The following is a 17,500-nucleotide window of genomic DNA, read 5'->3' as shown; positions in this document are numbered from 1 at the left end:
ATACTGAGGTGAACTTCAGGGCTTCATATAGTGCTATACTGAGGTGAACTTCAGGGCTTCATATAGTGCTATACTGAGGTGAACTTCAGGGCTTCATATAGTGCTATACTGAGGTGAACTTCAGGGCTTCATATAGTGCTATACTGAGGTGAACTTCAGGGCTTCATATAGTGCTATACTGAGGTGAACTTCAGGGCTTCATATAGTGCTATACTGAGGTGAACTTCAGGGCTTCATATAGTGCTATACTGAGGTGAACTTCAGGGCTTCATATAGTGCTATACTGAGGTGAACTTCAGGGCTTCATATAGTGCTATACTGAGGTGAACTTCAGGGCATCATATAGTGCTATACCGAGGTGAACTTCAGGGCATCATATAGTGCTATACTGAGGTGAACTTCAGGGCATCATATAGTGCTATACTGAGGTGAACTTCAGGGCTTCATACAGTGCTATACTGAGGTGAACTTCAGGGCATCATATAGTGCTATACTGAGGTGAACTTCAGGGCATCATATAGTGCTATACTGAGGTGAACTTCAGGGCATCATATAGTGCTATACTGAGGTGAACTTCAAGGCATCATATAGTGCTATACTGAGGTGAACTTCAGGGCATCATATAGTGCTATACTGAGGTAAACTTCAGGGCATCATATAGTGCTATACTGAGGTGAACTTCAGGGCATCATATAGTGCTATACTGAGGTGAACTTCAGGGCATCATATAGTGCTATACTGAGGTGAACTTCAGGGCATCATATAGTGCTATACTGAGGTGAACTTCAGGGCATCATATAGTGCTATACTGAGGTGAACTTCAGGGCATCATATAGTGCTATACTGAGGTAAACTTCAGGGCATCATATAGTGCTATACTGAGGTGAACTTCAGAGCTTCATATAGTGCTATACTGAGGTGAACTTCAGAGCTTCATATAGTGCTATACTGAGGTGAACTTCAGGGCATCATATAGTGCTATACTGAGGTGAACTTCAAGGCATCATATAGTGCTATACTGAGGTGAACTTCAGGGCATCATATAGTGCTATACTGAGTGGTACATAGAGGAAGACACACATCTGTCCCAAGCTACTTATAGAAGGTGGCAACCACGAAAATAGACGGTCGGGCAAAGATCTATACACGAGTTAGAAATACATCCTGTATAGCTCTATACGTGAACTACAATATACATACTACATAGATCTATACACGAGTTAGAAATACATCCTGTATAGCTCTATACGTGAACTACAATATACATACTACATAGATCTATACACGAGTTAGAAATACATCCTGTATAGCTCTATACGTGAACTACAATATACATACTACATAGATCTATACACGAGTTAGAAATACATCCTGTATAGCTCTATACGTGAACTACAATATACATACTACATAGATCTATACACGAGTTAGAAATACATCTTGTATAGCTCTATACGTAAACTACAATATACATACTACATAGATCTATACACGAGTTAGAAATACATTTTGTATAGCTCTATACGTGAACTACAATATACATACTACATAGATCTATACACGAGTTAGAAATACACCCTGTATAGCTCTATACGTGAACTACAATATACATACTACATAGATCTATACACGAGTTAGAAATACATCCTGTATAGCTCTATACGTGAACTACAATATACATACTACATAGATCTATACATGCGACAGGAACACACACACTGTATAGATCTATATCCGAGCTATAATCATATACTTTGTATCTCTATATAGGAGACAGAGAAACACACACTGTATATATATATCTATATGTGAACTATAAGCACATGCTATATGTCTCTATACGTGAACCAGAAAAGCCCACAGTATAGATCTATATGTGAAGTATTAGCACATACTATATATCTACATATGTGCCTGAAACACACATTGTACATATCAATATGTGACCTATAAACACATATAGTATATATGTGAGCCAGACACACAAACATCAAAACCTACAACTATAACCATACACAACCATGAGAGATTACATCACAACCCTCTGGCACCTTCCATCTCTCGACCTTGATGATAGGAAAGGGCATACCCGGGTCACTATCATCCATCTTTGAACACATCAAGGTCGTAAACACTTCCAAAATCTGTGTCACAAAAGAGGTGAACCCTCAAGGATATAGAATATTATTTATTCATTATACTTTGTCGCTGTCTCCCGCATTAGCGAGGTAGCGCAAGCAAACAAGACGAAAGAATGGCCCAACCCGCCTACATACACATGTATATACATACACGTCCACACACGCACATATACATACCTATACATCTCAACGTATACATACAAAGACATATACATATATACACACGTACAGGTTCATACTTGCTGCCTTCATCCATTCCCGTCGCCACCCCGCCACACATGAAACAGCACGCCTCTCACCCCGCGCGTGCGCGCGCCAGGGAAATGAGCCTGATGGGGTTTGACCGTTTTAAACCCCGTTGCTCGTGGACGTGTGACGAAGGTCATTCAATTACTAACAATCGAACAGTCAAATTTCCCTATTAGGTGGGCGATCATAGCCTAGCGGGAGCGATCCCGCGTACCACGCATAAGTTCCTGGGTTCGAATCCCGGCTGTTGGAGGACATCATGCGTCCTATGAAAACGAGTGTTCTTATGTAAGACGCGGGTAGAAACCACAAGGAAATAGAAAATAGGATGCGTTAAGCGCTTTCCTATAATTACATCGTCAGGAATATATATATATATATATATATATATATATATATATATATATATATATATATATATATCGCCAATGCCCGCGTTAGCGAGGTAGCGTTAAGAACAGATGACTGAGCTTAAGAGGGAAAATCCTCACTTGGCCCCTTCTCTATTCCTCAAGTTTGCAGTAGTTTCCCTTTTGGCGAGGGAGCGCCAGGAGGAGACGAATGGCTTCCACGCAGACTGAAAACGCATCAGAAAAATTCGTGTAAATAGTGAGAAAGAAAACGAGTGTGTGTGTGTGTGTGGCGGCAACACTGTAATCGCGAGAGAGAGAACCGAGTGTGTGGTGGCGGCAACACTGTGACGTACAACAAAACAACCCAATTTGCCGATGTATTGACACCATTTCCGGACGAAAATGGAAATGAAAACGTGAGTTGGGAATTCCAATTATCCTGTGACGTATTGCTCGTCTGTACCGGCCTCACCCAGGCGACGGCATCCCATTTTCTATGTCGTCAGGTCATCTGCGATGATGACCTGCGGCAGAGCATTTGACACGGCCCCGTCCAATCTCATCGGCTGGGTCAAGGTCAGGTCAGGCCAGGTCACTCAAGGGTCGACGTGGTTAGGTTATGACAAGGTTTTCAAAATGAGGTTCAAGGGTTTACGGTTTAACAACCGACGGGGTTGTTAGTGAGGTTGTAATGGGTCATTTCAGGTCAGGTTGTGCGTCAGGACTGGCAGTTACCATCGTGACGACCCCCCCCCAAACAACCCCCCTCTCCTAAAAACCCCTGAACCCCAGACTACAACCTTACCCCTTTTAAGAACCTCTTTAACAACCTCTTTAACAACCCAACCTGGCTGTTTGCGCCTCACAACACAACCCCCCTCCCCCCCTTTTCCCACTTCCCCCCCCCAGAGAATGGGTGTGTGTGGGGGGGGAATGGAGAGGGGGGGTTTATTTCCGGGGGGGAAAGGGGGTGTGGTGTCCCGGGCTCAAATAGTTGTGGAAATATTCGGGATACAGCATGTCCCAGGCTGCGCTACATTCAGCAGCAGGGTAAGGGTGGACTCCCCTGAACTTACGAGGTTCCTCCACAAGGCTATGCAGGGTCGTAACACAGCTTCCGGCAGTTTGTGTGTAACACGACACCAACACACACGAGGATTGACCGTTAGAACACGACACCTTTCCCCTCAAACAGCCAATCAGTGGGGTGGTTTACGTGGTGTGGGGATGGTTTACCTTGGTTTACCTTCTCTCTCTCTCTCTCTCTCTCTCTCTCTCTCTCTCTCTCTCTCTCTTTTTAAATGCATCTCTTCCCCCTTTATTTAAATGCATCTCTTCCCCCTTTATTTAAATGCATCTCTTCCCCCTTTATTTAAATGCATCTCTTCCCCCTTTATTTAAATGCATCTCTTCCCCCTTTATTTAAATGCATCTCTTCCCCCTTTATTTAAACGCACCTCTTCCCCCTTTATTTAAATGCATCTCTTCCCCCTTTATTTAAATGCATCTCTTCCCCCTTTATTTAAATGCATCTCTTCCCCCTTTATTTAAATGCATCTCTTCCCCCTTTATTCAAACGCACCTCTTCCCCCTTTATTCAAACGCACCTCTTCCCCCTTTATTTAAATGCACCTCTTCCCCCTTTATTTAAATGCACCTCTTCCCCCTTTATTTAAATGCAGCTCTTCCCCCTTTATTTAAATGCATCTCTTCCCCCTTTATTTAAATGCATCTCTTCCCCCTTTATTTAAATGCACCTCTTCCCCCTTTATTTAAATGCACCTCTTCCCCCTTTATTTAAATGCATCTCTTCCCCCTTTATTTAAATGCACCTCTTCCCCCTTTATTTAAACGCACCTCTTCCCCCTTTATTTAAATGCACCTCTTCCCCCTTTATTTAAATGCATCTCTTCCCCCTTTATTTAAATGCACCTCTTCCCCCTTTATTTAAATGCATCTCTTCCCCCTTTATTTAAATGCATCTCTTCCCCCTTTATTTAAATGCACCTCTTCCCCCTTTATCTAAATGCACCTCTTCCCCCTTTATTTAAATGCACCTCTTCCCCCTTTATCTAAATGCACCTCTTCCCCCTTTATTTAAATGCACCTCTTCCCCCTTTACCTAAGACGTTTAAAAGGCACAGCAAGACTGACCCAATAACCATTTTAAGGTCAGGTCAGTTTGACCCCCAGTTCAACACAACGTATAGTGAAGTAACCATGACAATTTACAGACCCACCCTTTTTACAATCTACTTGTAAATCATTTACTTAAGAGTAAAAATTTACAGACCACCCACACCCCCTCTTCTTACAATCTACTTGTTAAATCATTTACTTAGAGTAAAACAGATTCGAAATTAAAAGAATTTACAGACCCCCTTTTACAATCTATATGTAAATCATTTACTCAGAGTAAAACGGATTTGAAATTCAGATAATTTACAGACCCCCTTTTACAATCTACATGTAAATCATTTACTCAGAGTAAAACAGATTTGAAATTCAGATAATTTACAGACCCCCTTTTACAATCTACATGTAAATCATTTACTCAGAGTAAAACAGATTTGAAATTAAAAGAATTTACAGACCCCCTTTTACAATCTACATGTAAATCATTTACTCAGAGTAAAACAGATTTGAAATTCAGATAATTTACAGACCCCCTTTTACAATCTACATGTAAATCATTTACTCAGAGTAAAACAGATTTGAAATTCAGATAATTTACAGACCCCCTTTTACAATCTACATGTAAATCATTTACTCAGAGTAAAACAGATTTGAAATTCAGATAATTTACAGACCCCCTTTTACAATCTACATGTAAATCATTTACTCAGAGTAAAACAGATTTGAAATTCAGATAATTTACAGACCCCCTTTTTACAATCTATATGTAAATAATTCACTTACTGAATAATCAATTTACAACGAAACACGAATAAGTTGCTGGCAAAACACCCCTTGTCAATTTACGCCCCTAAAATAAAGAAAATGGGGTGCAATTACCTTGTGCAATTAGCTCAACACTCGTGGGGGGCCCCACTTTCTTGTACTGTGTCCAATTCAGAACACATCAGGTCAATCCTAATTGACCTTAAAAATATGAACGATAGTTTCAAATTGTGTACTTAATCACCTTGTTAAACCCCCTTAAGGCCGATGTGTTCAAAGATGAGCTGGAGTTAACGACCCTTACTTGGCTCAGCTTGTACTAACGACCCCGGTTGTCAACGGTCGTTTTGACCTTGAATTGAAGGAGGTGGTTCAGTCGCAAGGTCATGACCCGGGACAACGGATACAACACTTTGACCCCAGGTCAAGGTGACCCAACACACACACACACACACACACACACACACACATAGCCCGGCGAAGGTGACCTTCCTTGACCCCCATATAAAACCCTGCCACCGAAGGTCATGCATGACCCGAGCGCAGACCAACGCGCCGGTGACCTTCACCCCATGACCTAAGGTGACCTCGGGAAGGCCAACCTAACCCACAGCGTGACCTAGACATTCATCGCTCGGATCCCGGGAGGGCGTGACCTGAAACGACGAAAACAGCTTGGGTGGGGTGAGGGTCACAGATGACCTAACATGACCTTCAGAGAGAGAGAGAGAGAGAGAGAGAGAGAGAGAGAGAGAGAGAGAGAGAGCACACCACCACCTCACCTGGACCATGGGGGTGTCTGGGGTGTCTGGGGGGGCACCTCTGGGGGTGAGGGGGGTGGTCAGGTCATCTCGAAAACTGATGACCTGACACCAACGGTGTGGGGGGGGGGGGAGGGGGTGAGAATAGCGCCCCCCCCCCCCCGACCTTCGACCCCCACCCCAAGACGGGAACTGTACGTGTGCCCTCCCGAATGACCCGTGGGAACGTAACAAGGATGCGACGAGGTAATTACGTGTCCACCGGTAATTACGTGTCCCCCCCCCCTCCCCCCAACAACACAAACAACAACAACAACAACAAACTCGACCCTCTCACTCAAATCACTTTGAACAACTTAAGACACCAGCAAGGGGCCGTGTGCAGATAACTTCTTAGAATGCTTAAGTATGCTTAAACCCTAAGAACTTTACTTAACTTTAAGAATTTTGCTGAGCATGTATCTGTAAGCTGCCCTACGCTGAACTATTTGCTTAGCAGACGACAAATATTTTGACTCAAAACTGCATTTCAATACTTCTTAAATATTATGCTTAAGTTTTGCTAAGCATCGTGCTTAGTCCTTTTCTCTGTGTGTGTGGCACTTAAGTCACTTGCTCAGTTAAGCATAAAATTAAGTAGAAATCTAAGAATTTTTCTGCATAGGGCCCTAGGGGAGGTGGAGGACTAGGTGGAGGAGGAGGAGGAGGGTCGTTACAGACGACGACCCTCCCTCCCTCCCTTTCCTTCCCTTCCCTCCCGCACTCACGTGACGCCCTAGGGGAAAAGCAGGGAACCACCTACCGTAGCCTCGGCGACCTTCGGGTACGAGGGAGGGCTTCGAGCAGCGACCAGGGTGGCTGTGGTCGCCGTAGTGAGGAAGGCCTCTGGTTTCAAGGCTTCACCGTCCATGTTCACCATTTAAGTGTGAGACACTATAACGCATTCACTTAGCATTCACGAACTCTTACTTATTTATTTTTCTCTCCCCCTCCCCTCCTTTCACACTCACCCACTACACGCACCAGTCGGTACCCACATCCCTGGTGGTAGTGGACTGGTGGCACACAAAACCCACCCTGGGGGAACGGAGGGGGAATCGAAGTGGGAGGTGCGTACACTTCCGTGATGAGGCACACGTACGTACACACGCAGGAGGCTTCGAAGACAGATCCTGGGGTTCGACGAGTTGGTCTTGCGTTACGACGCCAGAGAGGGCCCCACACTGCTACCACGACGCCAGAGAGGGCCCACACCACTATCACGACGCCAGGGAGGGCCCACACTGCTACCACGACGCCAGGGAGGGCCCACACCACTATCACGACGCCAGAGAGGGCCCACACCACTACCACGACGCCAGAGAGGGCCAGGGCGCCAGAGAGGGCCCACACTACCACGACGCCAGAGAGAGGTCCACACTACCACGACGCCAGAGGAGGGCCCGGTACAGGCCAGGGGGGCCACACTACCACGACGCCAGAGGAGGGCCCACGACGTCAGAGGAGGGCCCGGTACAGGCCAGGGGGGCAGGGGGCCACACTACCACGACGCCAGCAAAGGAATGCTTTCACTTGGGCCCCGTTTGAATGAGCGTCATCCTCCGGCGGTACGACGCGTCGGGAGGAACACACACACAGAGCGACGCGTCGGAGACGTATACCATGTGTGTGTGGGGCGCGTCGCCTGCGGCAGGAGAGTGGCCTCGTGCCGCCTGCGGGTGCGGGCGCGGGCGAGCGAGCGCGGTTGGGTATCTCACCTGCCCACACGAAGGTGGTGGAGTGAGGGAGGTGGAGGGACGTGGAGGGAGAAGATCCTGGCCCTCTCTCTCTCTCTCTCCCTCTCTCTCTCTCCCTCTCTCTCTCCCTCTCCCTCTCTCTCTCCCTCTCTTCGGTCAAGTCCTCTTGGCTTCTTCAACAGGTGAACCTGGCCAGGTGAGATTAAGGTGGGGGTGTGTGTGAGGGGGCGGCGGCGGGCGGGGCGGGGCGCCCCCAAAAGCTGTGTGTGTGTGTGTGTGCCCAGCTCCTGCTGGGGGATTTGGCGACGGGGGAGGGGAAGCTGTTGGCGACGACCCCCCACCACTCGTCAGTGTTGGAGAAGATGCCGTTGGCGTTGGCGACGACGACCCCCCACCACTCGTCAGTGTTGGAGATGCTGTTGGAGGAGGAGGAGCAGGAGGTGGAGAGATGGGTTGGTGATGGTGCTATGTGGGGCTCTGCTGCGAGATATTCTGGTGTGAGGGAGAGGGAGGGAGAGGGAGGGAGAGAGGGAGGGAGAGAGGGAGGGAGAGAGAGACCCGGTGTGTGGCGGAAATAACCTCCCCACACCCCCCCCCCCGGGGGGGGGGGGGCGAGACACACTCCGAGCCCGCTTACACAGCAGCGCCACCAACACCCCCCCCCCCCCCTCTCCCTCCCTCATGCCCCAACACTCCCCCAACATCTGGGGGGGACGGGGGGCCCACAGACACACACACATCTCAACTCCTGCCCAAGGGGCACGATCACCCCCTGTTTACCTCCCCTCACTCCTCCTCGAGGGGAGAGGAGGGAGGGGGGGTTTGAATGGGAAGGGGAGGGGAGAGACACACTCTCTCCCCTCCCTCCTCTCCCCTTCTTCCTAACCAGCTGATCCTCTGTGCTGTTCGTGCCAGCGAGACCTGCCAACCTGCCCCCAACCCAGTGCCAACACACTCCAAGTCTGCCAACACTACCACTACGACACCCCCCACCCTCCCCTTATTTCCCCTCCCCCCTCCCCTCAACTATACCCTCTCCCCTCATCTCCAGTGGGGGGGAGAAGCGACGACGGTCACACACGAACGGCGACACAGAGTGCGTGAGGTGTGGTTGTGTTGTGGGTAGAATACTACACTACCATCAACACAGCAGCGCACGGCGCAACGCACTCTACAACAGCGCAAGGCGCAACGCACTCTAGAACAACGCAAGGCGCAACGCACTCTACAACAGCGCAAGGCGCAACGCACTCTACAACAGCGCAAGGCGCAACGCACTCTAGAACGACGCTAGAGGCAACGCACTCCACCACAACGCAAGGCGCAACGCACTCCACCACAGCGTACGACGCACTCCACAACAGGGCACGACGCACTCCACAACAGGGCACGACGCACTCCACAACAGGGCACGACGCACCATGCAACGACGAGGACGACTTGGTGGGGAGGGGAGAGGGGAGGAAAGGGGTGATTTTGGGGAGAATATATAGGAGGAGTGTAGGGGGAGACCAAGTGTGCGTGTGTGTGTGTGTGTGTGTGAGGGGAGGTAAAGGGGGGAGGGGGGCCCCCAGCGCCCGGCGTCCTGGGGTATTTTGGGCACAAGTCCCGTACCTGCGCACGCACGCGCGGGCGCAGGCAACCCTCAACATCCCCCCCTCCTCCCCTCCCCCCTTGCAGGTACCCCACTCTCTCTCTCTCTCTCTCTCTCTCTCTCTCTCTCTCTCTCTCTCTCTCTCTCTCTCTCTCTCCCCCGCGACTACCAGTTTACACTACCAGGGTGTAGTACACCTACCATGCTACACACCTACCTCTCTATCTACACTACCCATCTACACTACCAGACTCGCTACACCCGCTACCATATATACACCAGACACTGTACACTCCTCCAACACCATTATGACTCAGCACATTAGACCATGTTCACTGTGTCACCATCATCACTACAATGTTGTCACCATCATCACTACAGTGCTCACTGTGTCACCATCAGTTGTATATATGTTCACTATTCTTATCTTTCACGCAATCTCTATTTCCCATGAGAGCCAGGCAGCGCCAGGAGGAGATGACTAACCTCACTAGGGAAATAAGGAAAATCCTCACTTGGCTCCTTCCTATTCTCCCTACCGTCGCCTTCAATGGCACGCCTTGGATCGTTCTTCGAGGGTCGGGTCAGGTCAGGTCAGGCCATCTTCGCCGTGCCCTCATCTTCACTACAATGTCATCATCACTACAGACAGACACACGTCTCTCTCTCTCTCTCTCTCTCTCTCTCTCTCTCTCTCTCTCTTCACTACAACCTCTCTCTTTCTCTTTCATCTTCACTACAACCTCTCTCTCTCTCTCTCTCTCTCTCTCTCTCTCTCTCTCTCTCTCTCTCTCTTCACTACAACCTCTCTCTTTCTCTTTCATCTTCACTACAACCTCTCTCTCTCTCTCTCTCTCTCTCTCTCTCTCTCTCTCTCTCTCTCTCTCTCTCTCTCACTAACATGACACCTTCACTTTGCTTTCACGATACACCCCACTCCCCCCACACCCCACTACACACCCAACCCCCCCTACACCCGTCCCTCTCCTTCACTACACTACACCTTCATCTACTCACCCCCTCCCTACACCCCCCTCCCCCCTACGATACACTACACCCCTCCCCCCTCCCCAACACTCGATCAAACACACACACGTTGTACACATCTACACCCTCCCCCTCTCCCTCTCCCCCATGGTACAACACCAGGGGAGGGTGGGGGGTGTAGGGGTGTTCTATGACCTGGACTTTCTTCCCCTCCCCTCCTTCTCCCCTCTCCCCACCCCCAACACAGGGTATTTACGTACATATATCTATATCTCCCCCACACATCCCCCCTCCTCCTCCTTGGGGAGACGGTGGGGAGTTTAAAGTCACCCAGGCCTAAAATAAGTTCTACCGGACCAGTCCACGCATTATCTCCCCAATAACCACCCCACTCCTCCCCACACCCCACTAAAAGTAGACACCCCACGTAGTCTCCCCAGACACGCAGGCACAGACCCTCACGGACCAACAGACACAGACCTCCAGAGAGGGAGTCTGAGGTCTATGATACCCTGATCTCTGGGGGAGGGTCCTGAACTCTAATTTCTGGGGGGGTTTTACATACTAATCTCTGGGGTGTATGACCACCAATCTCTGGGGTTTACGCAATCTCTCTGCGAAACATGTGCTCTAACATCTGGGGTTTACTTACCCCCTTATCTCTGGGGGTCTATGAGCACTAATGTGGGGTTTATGCAAACTCAAAATCTCTGGGGTTTATGAACACTTCCGTCTAGGGTAAATACGAAGACTCTAATGTCTGGGGTTAATGAAGAATAATGTCTGGGGTTTATGAAGAATACTGTCTGGGGTTTATGAAGCTAAACCCCCGGAGGGAGGGGTTTAATCACGAACATTTCATACGTACGTAAGAGCTGAGTGGTGATATGGTCTGTCCCCAAGTACACACCCAGCCACGGATGGTCGTCTTATACGTACACAGAGCAAGTACACATACACACACACACACACACACACACACATACACACACACACACACATACACACACACACATACACACACACACACACACACACACACACACATACACACACACACACACATACACACACACACACACACACACACACACACACACACACACACACACACATACACACACACACACATACACACATACACACACACATACACACACACACACACACACACATACACACACACACACACATACACACACACACACACATACACACACACACACACACACACACACACACACACACACACTGCAACACCACACAGACACACACGTGACGAAGCAACAGACGGGTGTGTAACAGACACACACACACACGCACACACTGCAACACCACACAGACAGACGGGCGTTACACAGACGGGTGTGACGAAGCTACAGACGGGTGTGTTACACAGACACACACACTGCAACACCACACAGACAGACGGGCGTTACACAGACGGGTGTGACGAAGCTACAGACGGGTGTGTTACACAGACACACACACTGCAACACCACACAGACAGACGGGCGTTACACAGACGGGTGTGACGAAGCTACAGACGGGTGTGTTACACAGACACACACACTGCAACACCACACAGACAGACGGGCGTTACACAGACGGGTGTGACGAAGCTACAGAAAGGTGTGTTACACAGACACACACACACGAGTGTGTTACATTACTCGTCCCCGAACCCCGTCTAGTGTTACAAGACGTGCCGTAACGCGTCTCAATCGCACCCAGTGACATAACACACCAAGATAGTTGCCCACGTCCCCCCTGTAGCGCCACCACACAACAGCAGACACGCTCGTCAACAGTCTTTTTATTAAAACTCGACAAACCCCAGAGTATCAGGGGTAAGGGAATGATAACCCCAGAGAAACTGACGACAGTGTAGTACAGAAACTGACTACAGTGTAGTACAGAAACTGACTACAGTGTAGTACAGAAACTGACTACAGTGTAGTACAGAAATTGACTACAGTGTAGTACAGAAACTGACGACAGTGTAGTACAGAAATTGACTACAGTGTAGTACAGAAACTGACTACAGTGTAGTACAGAAATTGACTACAGTTTAGTACAGAAACTGACTACAGTGTAGTACAGAAATTGACTACAGTGTAGTACAGAAACTGACTACAGTGTAGTACAGAAACTGACTACAGTGTAGTACAGAAACAGACTACAGTGTAATACAAAAACTGACTACAGTGTAGTACAAAACTGACTACAGTGTAGTACAGAAACAGACTACAGTGTAGTACAGAAACAGACTACAGTGTAGTACAGAAACTGACTACAGTGTAGTACAGAAACTGACTACAGTGTAGTACAGAAACAGACTACAGTGTAGTACAGAAATTGACTACAGTGTAGTACAGAAACTGACTACAGTGTGGTACAGAAACTAAATACAGTGTAATACAGAAACTGACTACAGTGTAGTACAGAAACTGACTACAGTGTAGTACAGAAACAGACTACAGTGTAGTACAGAAACAGACTACAGTGTAGTACAGAAACTGACTACAGTGTAGTACAGAAACTGACTACAGTGTAGTACAGAAACAGACTACAGTGTAGTACAGAAATTGACTACAGTGTAGTACAGAAACTGACTACAGTGTGGTACAGAAACTAAATACAGTGTAATACAGAAACTGACTACAGTGTAGTACAGAAACTGACTACAGTGTAGTACAAAAACTGACTACAGTGTAGTACAGAAACATACTACAGTGTAGTACAGAAACTGACTACAGTGTAGTACAGAAACTGACTACAGTGTAGTACAGAAACTGACTACAGTGTAGTACAGAAACTGACTACAGTGTAGTACAGAAACTGACTACAGTGTAGTACAGAAACTGACTACAGTGTAGTACAGAAACTGACTACAGTGTGGTACAGAAACTGACTACAGTGTAGTACAGAAACTGACTACAGTGTAGTACAGAAACTGACTACAGTGTAGTACAGAAACTGACTACAGTGTAGTACAGAAACTGACTACAGTGTAGTACAGAAACTGACTACAGTGTGGTACAGAAACTGACTACAGTGTAGTACAGAAACTGACTACAGTGTAGTACAGAAACTGACTACAGTGTAGTACAGAAACTGACTACAGTGTAGTACAGAAACTGACTACAGTGTAGTACAGAAACTGACTACAGTGTAGTACAGAAACTGACTACAGTGTAGTACAGAAACTGACTACAGTGTAGTACAGAAACTGACTACAGTGTAGTACAGAAACTGACTACAGTGTGGTACAGACACGATCTGCAATGTAATACAGATGCTAACAGATAAAAATGTAAGCAAATATTTGTTAAAATACATGAAAATAAAGCTGTATTAAGTTCCCAGAGGCCAAGTTGTATTAAGTTAAGGGTAAGGTTTAAGATCCAAGTTAGGCCTTTTATTCATATATCATATATATAACTTTATATATGTGATATAACTCTCTATATATCTGTAATATAACTCCGGCTTTATCCACACTGGAGTTCTATGTAGTCTTGTGTTATCCATGTACACAGGAGTTGTGAAAACAACTGTGTTGTTGTTGTTATTAAGTTTCATATGGACACAGGTGTAGCAATTAAGTTGTGTACTTAAGTTTACGACAGGTTAGGTTGAAGGGACAGGGCGTGGCTAGTGTCCACGGACACATTAACATGGACAGACGATTACGGACGGAAGAAGACGCTAAAGGGTCGTACCGTCGTGTGTTCAAGGGTCGTACCGTCGTGTGTTCAAGGGTTCGTACCGTCGTGTGTTCAAGGATCGTACCGTCGTGTGTTCAAGGGTCGTACCGTCGTGTGTTCAAGGATCGTACCGTCGTGTGTTCAAGGGACGTACCGTCGTGTGTTCAAGGGTCGTACCGTCGTGTGTTCAAGGGTCGTACCGTCGTGTGTTCAAGGGTCGTACCGTCGTGTGTTCAAGGATCGTACCGTCGTGTGTTCAAGGGTCGTACCGTCGTGTGTTCAAGGGTCGTACCGTCGTGTGTCCAAGGGTCGTACCGTCGTGCTCGAGGGTCGTAACAGCCTTGCTCGGGGGAGTTGACGTAGATACAATTATCTAACGTCTACGACCCTTCTCTCAACACTCCTTACGACCCCCCCTACCCCCCCTGCCAAAAGACATACCCTGGCATGTTAATGACACATATAAAGTACACAGACTCGCCGCCCATTTATACATGTGTGCGTGTTTGGCGCATTAAAAACCCGACCAGAATAAACCACTAAACCACGTGTGACACAACACATTCTCCTGCAACTCTCCACATCTCATTATCATACGACAGATTAACTCTTAAATCACAAGAAAAAAATCAAATGTATATATATTCATATATATCCTTTACCGACGGTAACTTCACATAATGTACATTACGGTAAATACGAACACCGACCAACCCACACCTGATGTTCCGGTAGGCCTCGTCTTGTTCGCCTGGCCGAACATGGCCGCCGAGCAATATATATATATATATATATATATATATATATATATATATATATATATATATATATATCGCTGGGGATAGGGGAGAAAGAATACTTGCCATGTATTCCCTGCGTGTCGTAGAAGGCGACTAAAAGGGGAGGGAGCGGGGGGCTGGAAATCCTCCCCTCTCATTATTTTTTTTTTTTTAATTTTCCAAAAGAAGGAACAGAGAAGGGGGCCAGGTGAGGATATTCCCTCAAAGGCACAGTCCTCTGTTCTTAACGCTACCTCGCTAATGCGGGAAATGGCGAATAGTTTGAAAGAAAATATATATATATATATATATATATATATATATATATATATATATATATATATATATATATATATATATATTTATATATATATATATATATATATATATAAATATATATATATATATATATATATATATATATATATATATATATATATATATATATATATATATATATATATAAACGTCAAATCGGTATAACATATTAGCATCGTATTACATCATCTTCCATTACTTATATATTATAAAGTTATACTTCATCCTATACATATTTCTTTTACATCAAGGGAGATTTTAATAATAAAATTGTGGATCTTTTTTCTCCAGCATCGCCGCGGATGTAAACATTGAACAGCTGACTGACATCAAATAAAGAATCAGCTGAGTGAATGTACACACACAGATCAGCTGACTGAATGTACACACAGATCAGCTGACTGAATGTACACACAGATCAGCTGACTGAATGTAAACACAGATCAGCTGACTGATGGTAAACATAGATCAGCTGACTGACTGAATGTACACTCAGATCAGCTGACTGACTGAATGTACACTCAGATCAGCTGACTGAATGTAAATACACATCAGTTGACAGATGGTAAACATAGATCAGCTGGCAGACGGTAAACACACATCAGCTGACTGAATGTAAATACAGATCAGCTGACTGAATGTAAACATAGATCAGCTGACTGATGGAGCTTAGACATGTAGTGATGAAAATGAAAAAATAAATTGATTTTCGCCTTTTGTGGCAGCAGCGGCGTATGCAAATACTGTCGTTGCGATAAACTTCAGTGTTTGTGAACTGTTTCACAGCGACAAAGAAAAAAAGAAAATGTGGAATATTGAAGAGAGAAGAAAATTCCTTTTTTAAGCACAACTGAAAAGGATTTCCCTAATATGTAGAGATGTGTGACACGCGTCCAAATATGAAGTCACCTCCCATCAAACCATTCCCTTCAGTCCACCAACTTGGTTCTCTCTCTCTCTCTCTCTCTCTCTCTCTCTCTCTCTCTCTCTCTCTCTCTCTCTCTCTCTCTCTCTATGTTCTACAGGCATGAACAGGTGTGTGGTTCCATCGCCTTGCCGGACGAGAGAGAGAGAGAGAGAGAGAGAGAGAGAGAGAGAGAGAGAGAGAGAGAGAGAGAGAGAGAGAGAGAGAGAGAGCGTGTGTGTGCGTGGGGCTGCAGCTGCTTCCAGTAGTTTATATGTGAGGACACGAACCACACGAAGATTGACCGTTACGATAACTCTCTCTCTCTCTCTCTCTCTCTCTCTCTCTCTCTCTCTCTCTCTCTCGTCACTCACTCTCTGGGCCAGCCACACCACGCACGGGGTCGGCGAGAGAGACTTACGTCACCCTGGAATCGAAGACATCAAAAAAAAACCCTTTCATTCACACACACACACACACACACACACATACACACACACACACACACATACACACACACACACACACATACACACACACACACACACACACACACACACACACACACAGGGGGAGAAGGTTCCTGGCCGGCCTTGCTGCGGAGGGGAGAGGAGAGGGGAGAGGAGAGGGGAGGAGAAGGAGGGGAGGTAAGGGTGGGGAAAGCCACCAACCCACCTCCCGACGTCAATCTCTTGGCAGCCAGGAACACGTCCTCCAGGAGGCAGTCCACCGTGGTGGCAGGTGGCCGTGCAAGGAGCCAGGCTTCGAAACCCACACGTTTCCCGCCAAAACTCCCGCCAAGATGGTTCCAGCCAAAAGCCCTTCGCGCCAAGTCGTTTTCGCGCCAATTCCCTCTGACCCGCTTCTCCCCCCCCCCCTTAACCCTCCTCCTACCCCCGGTCAAACGTTTCTTCCGACCCCTCGAAGTACGACGGTACGACGCGACGGTACGACGCGACGGTACGATGCGACGATATTATACGACGGTACGACGCGACGGTACGACGCGACGGTACGATGCGACGATATTATACGACGGTACGACATGACTGTACGATGCAACGATA

At 46.9% G+C, this 17,500-nt stretch overlaps 1 protein-coding gene across 11 annotated transcripts in view; it reads right to left on the bottom strand.

The window, feature by feature from the left end:
- The window catches only part of NfI (Nuclear factor I), a 264,071-nt gene that overhangs the window by 143,479 nt on the left and 103,092 nt on the right, over positions 1 to 17,500 (bottom strand). For 5 of the 11 annotated variants that reach the window (XM_071688057.1, XM_071688059.1, XM_071688063.1 and 2 more), the window contains exon 1: positions 7,208 to 8,104. The exons of 5 other annotated variants lie outside the window; for them this stretch is intronic. In XM_071688057.1, the coding sequence (XP_071544158.1) occupies positions 7,208 to 7,324 (117 nt within the window). In that variant the 5' untranslated portion in view covers positions 7,325 to 8,104. Of the gene's footprint in view, positions 1 to 7,207; positions 8,105 to 8,162; positions 8,318 to 17,500 lie in introns of those variants that run through there. One more of the 11 variants, XM_071688068.1, reaches the window with a different exon arrangement.

The sequence above is a fragment of the Panulirus ornatus genome, chromosome 45 (genome assembly GCF_036320965.1).
Source record: "Panulirus ornatus isolate Po-2019 chromosome 45, ASM3632096v1, whole genome shotgun sequence".
Lineage (NCBI taxonomy): Eukaryota > Metazoa > Arthropoda > Malacostraca > Decapoda > Palinuridae > Panulirus > Panulirus ornatus.
The sequence above is the reverse complement of the archived record's forward strand: the minus strand, read 5'-3'. Positions and strand labels throughout refer to the sequence as shown.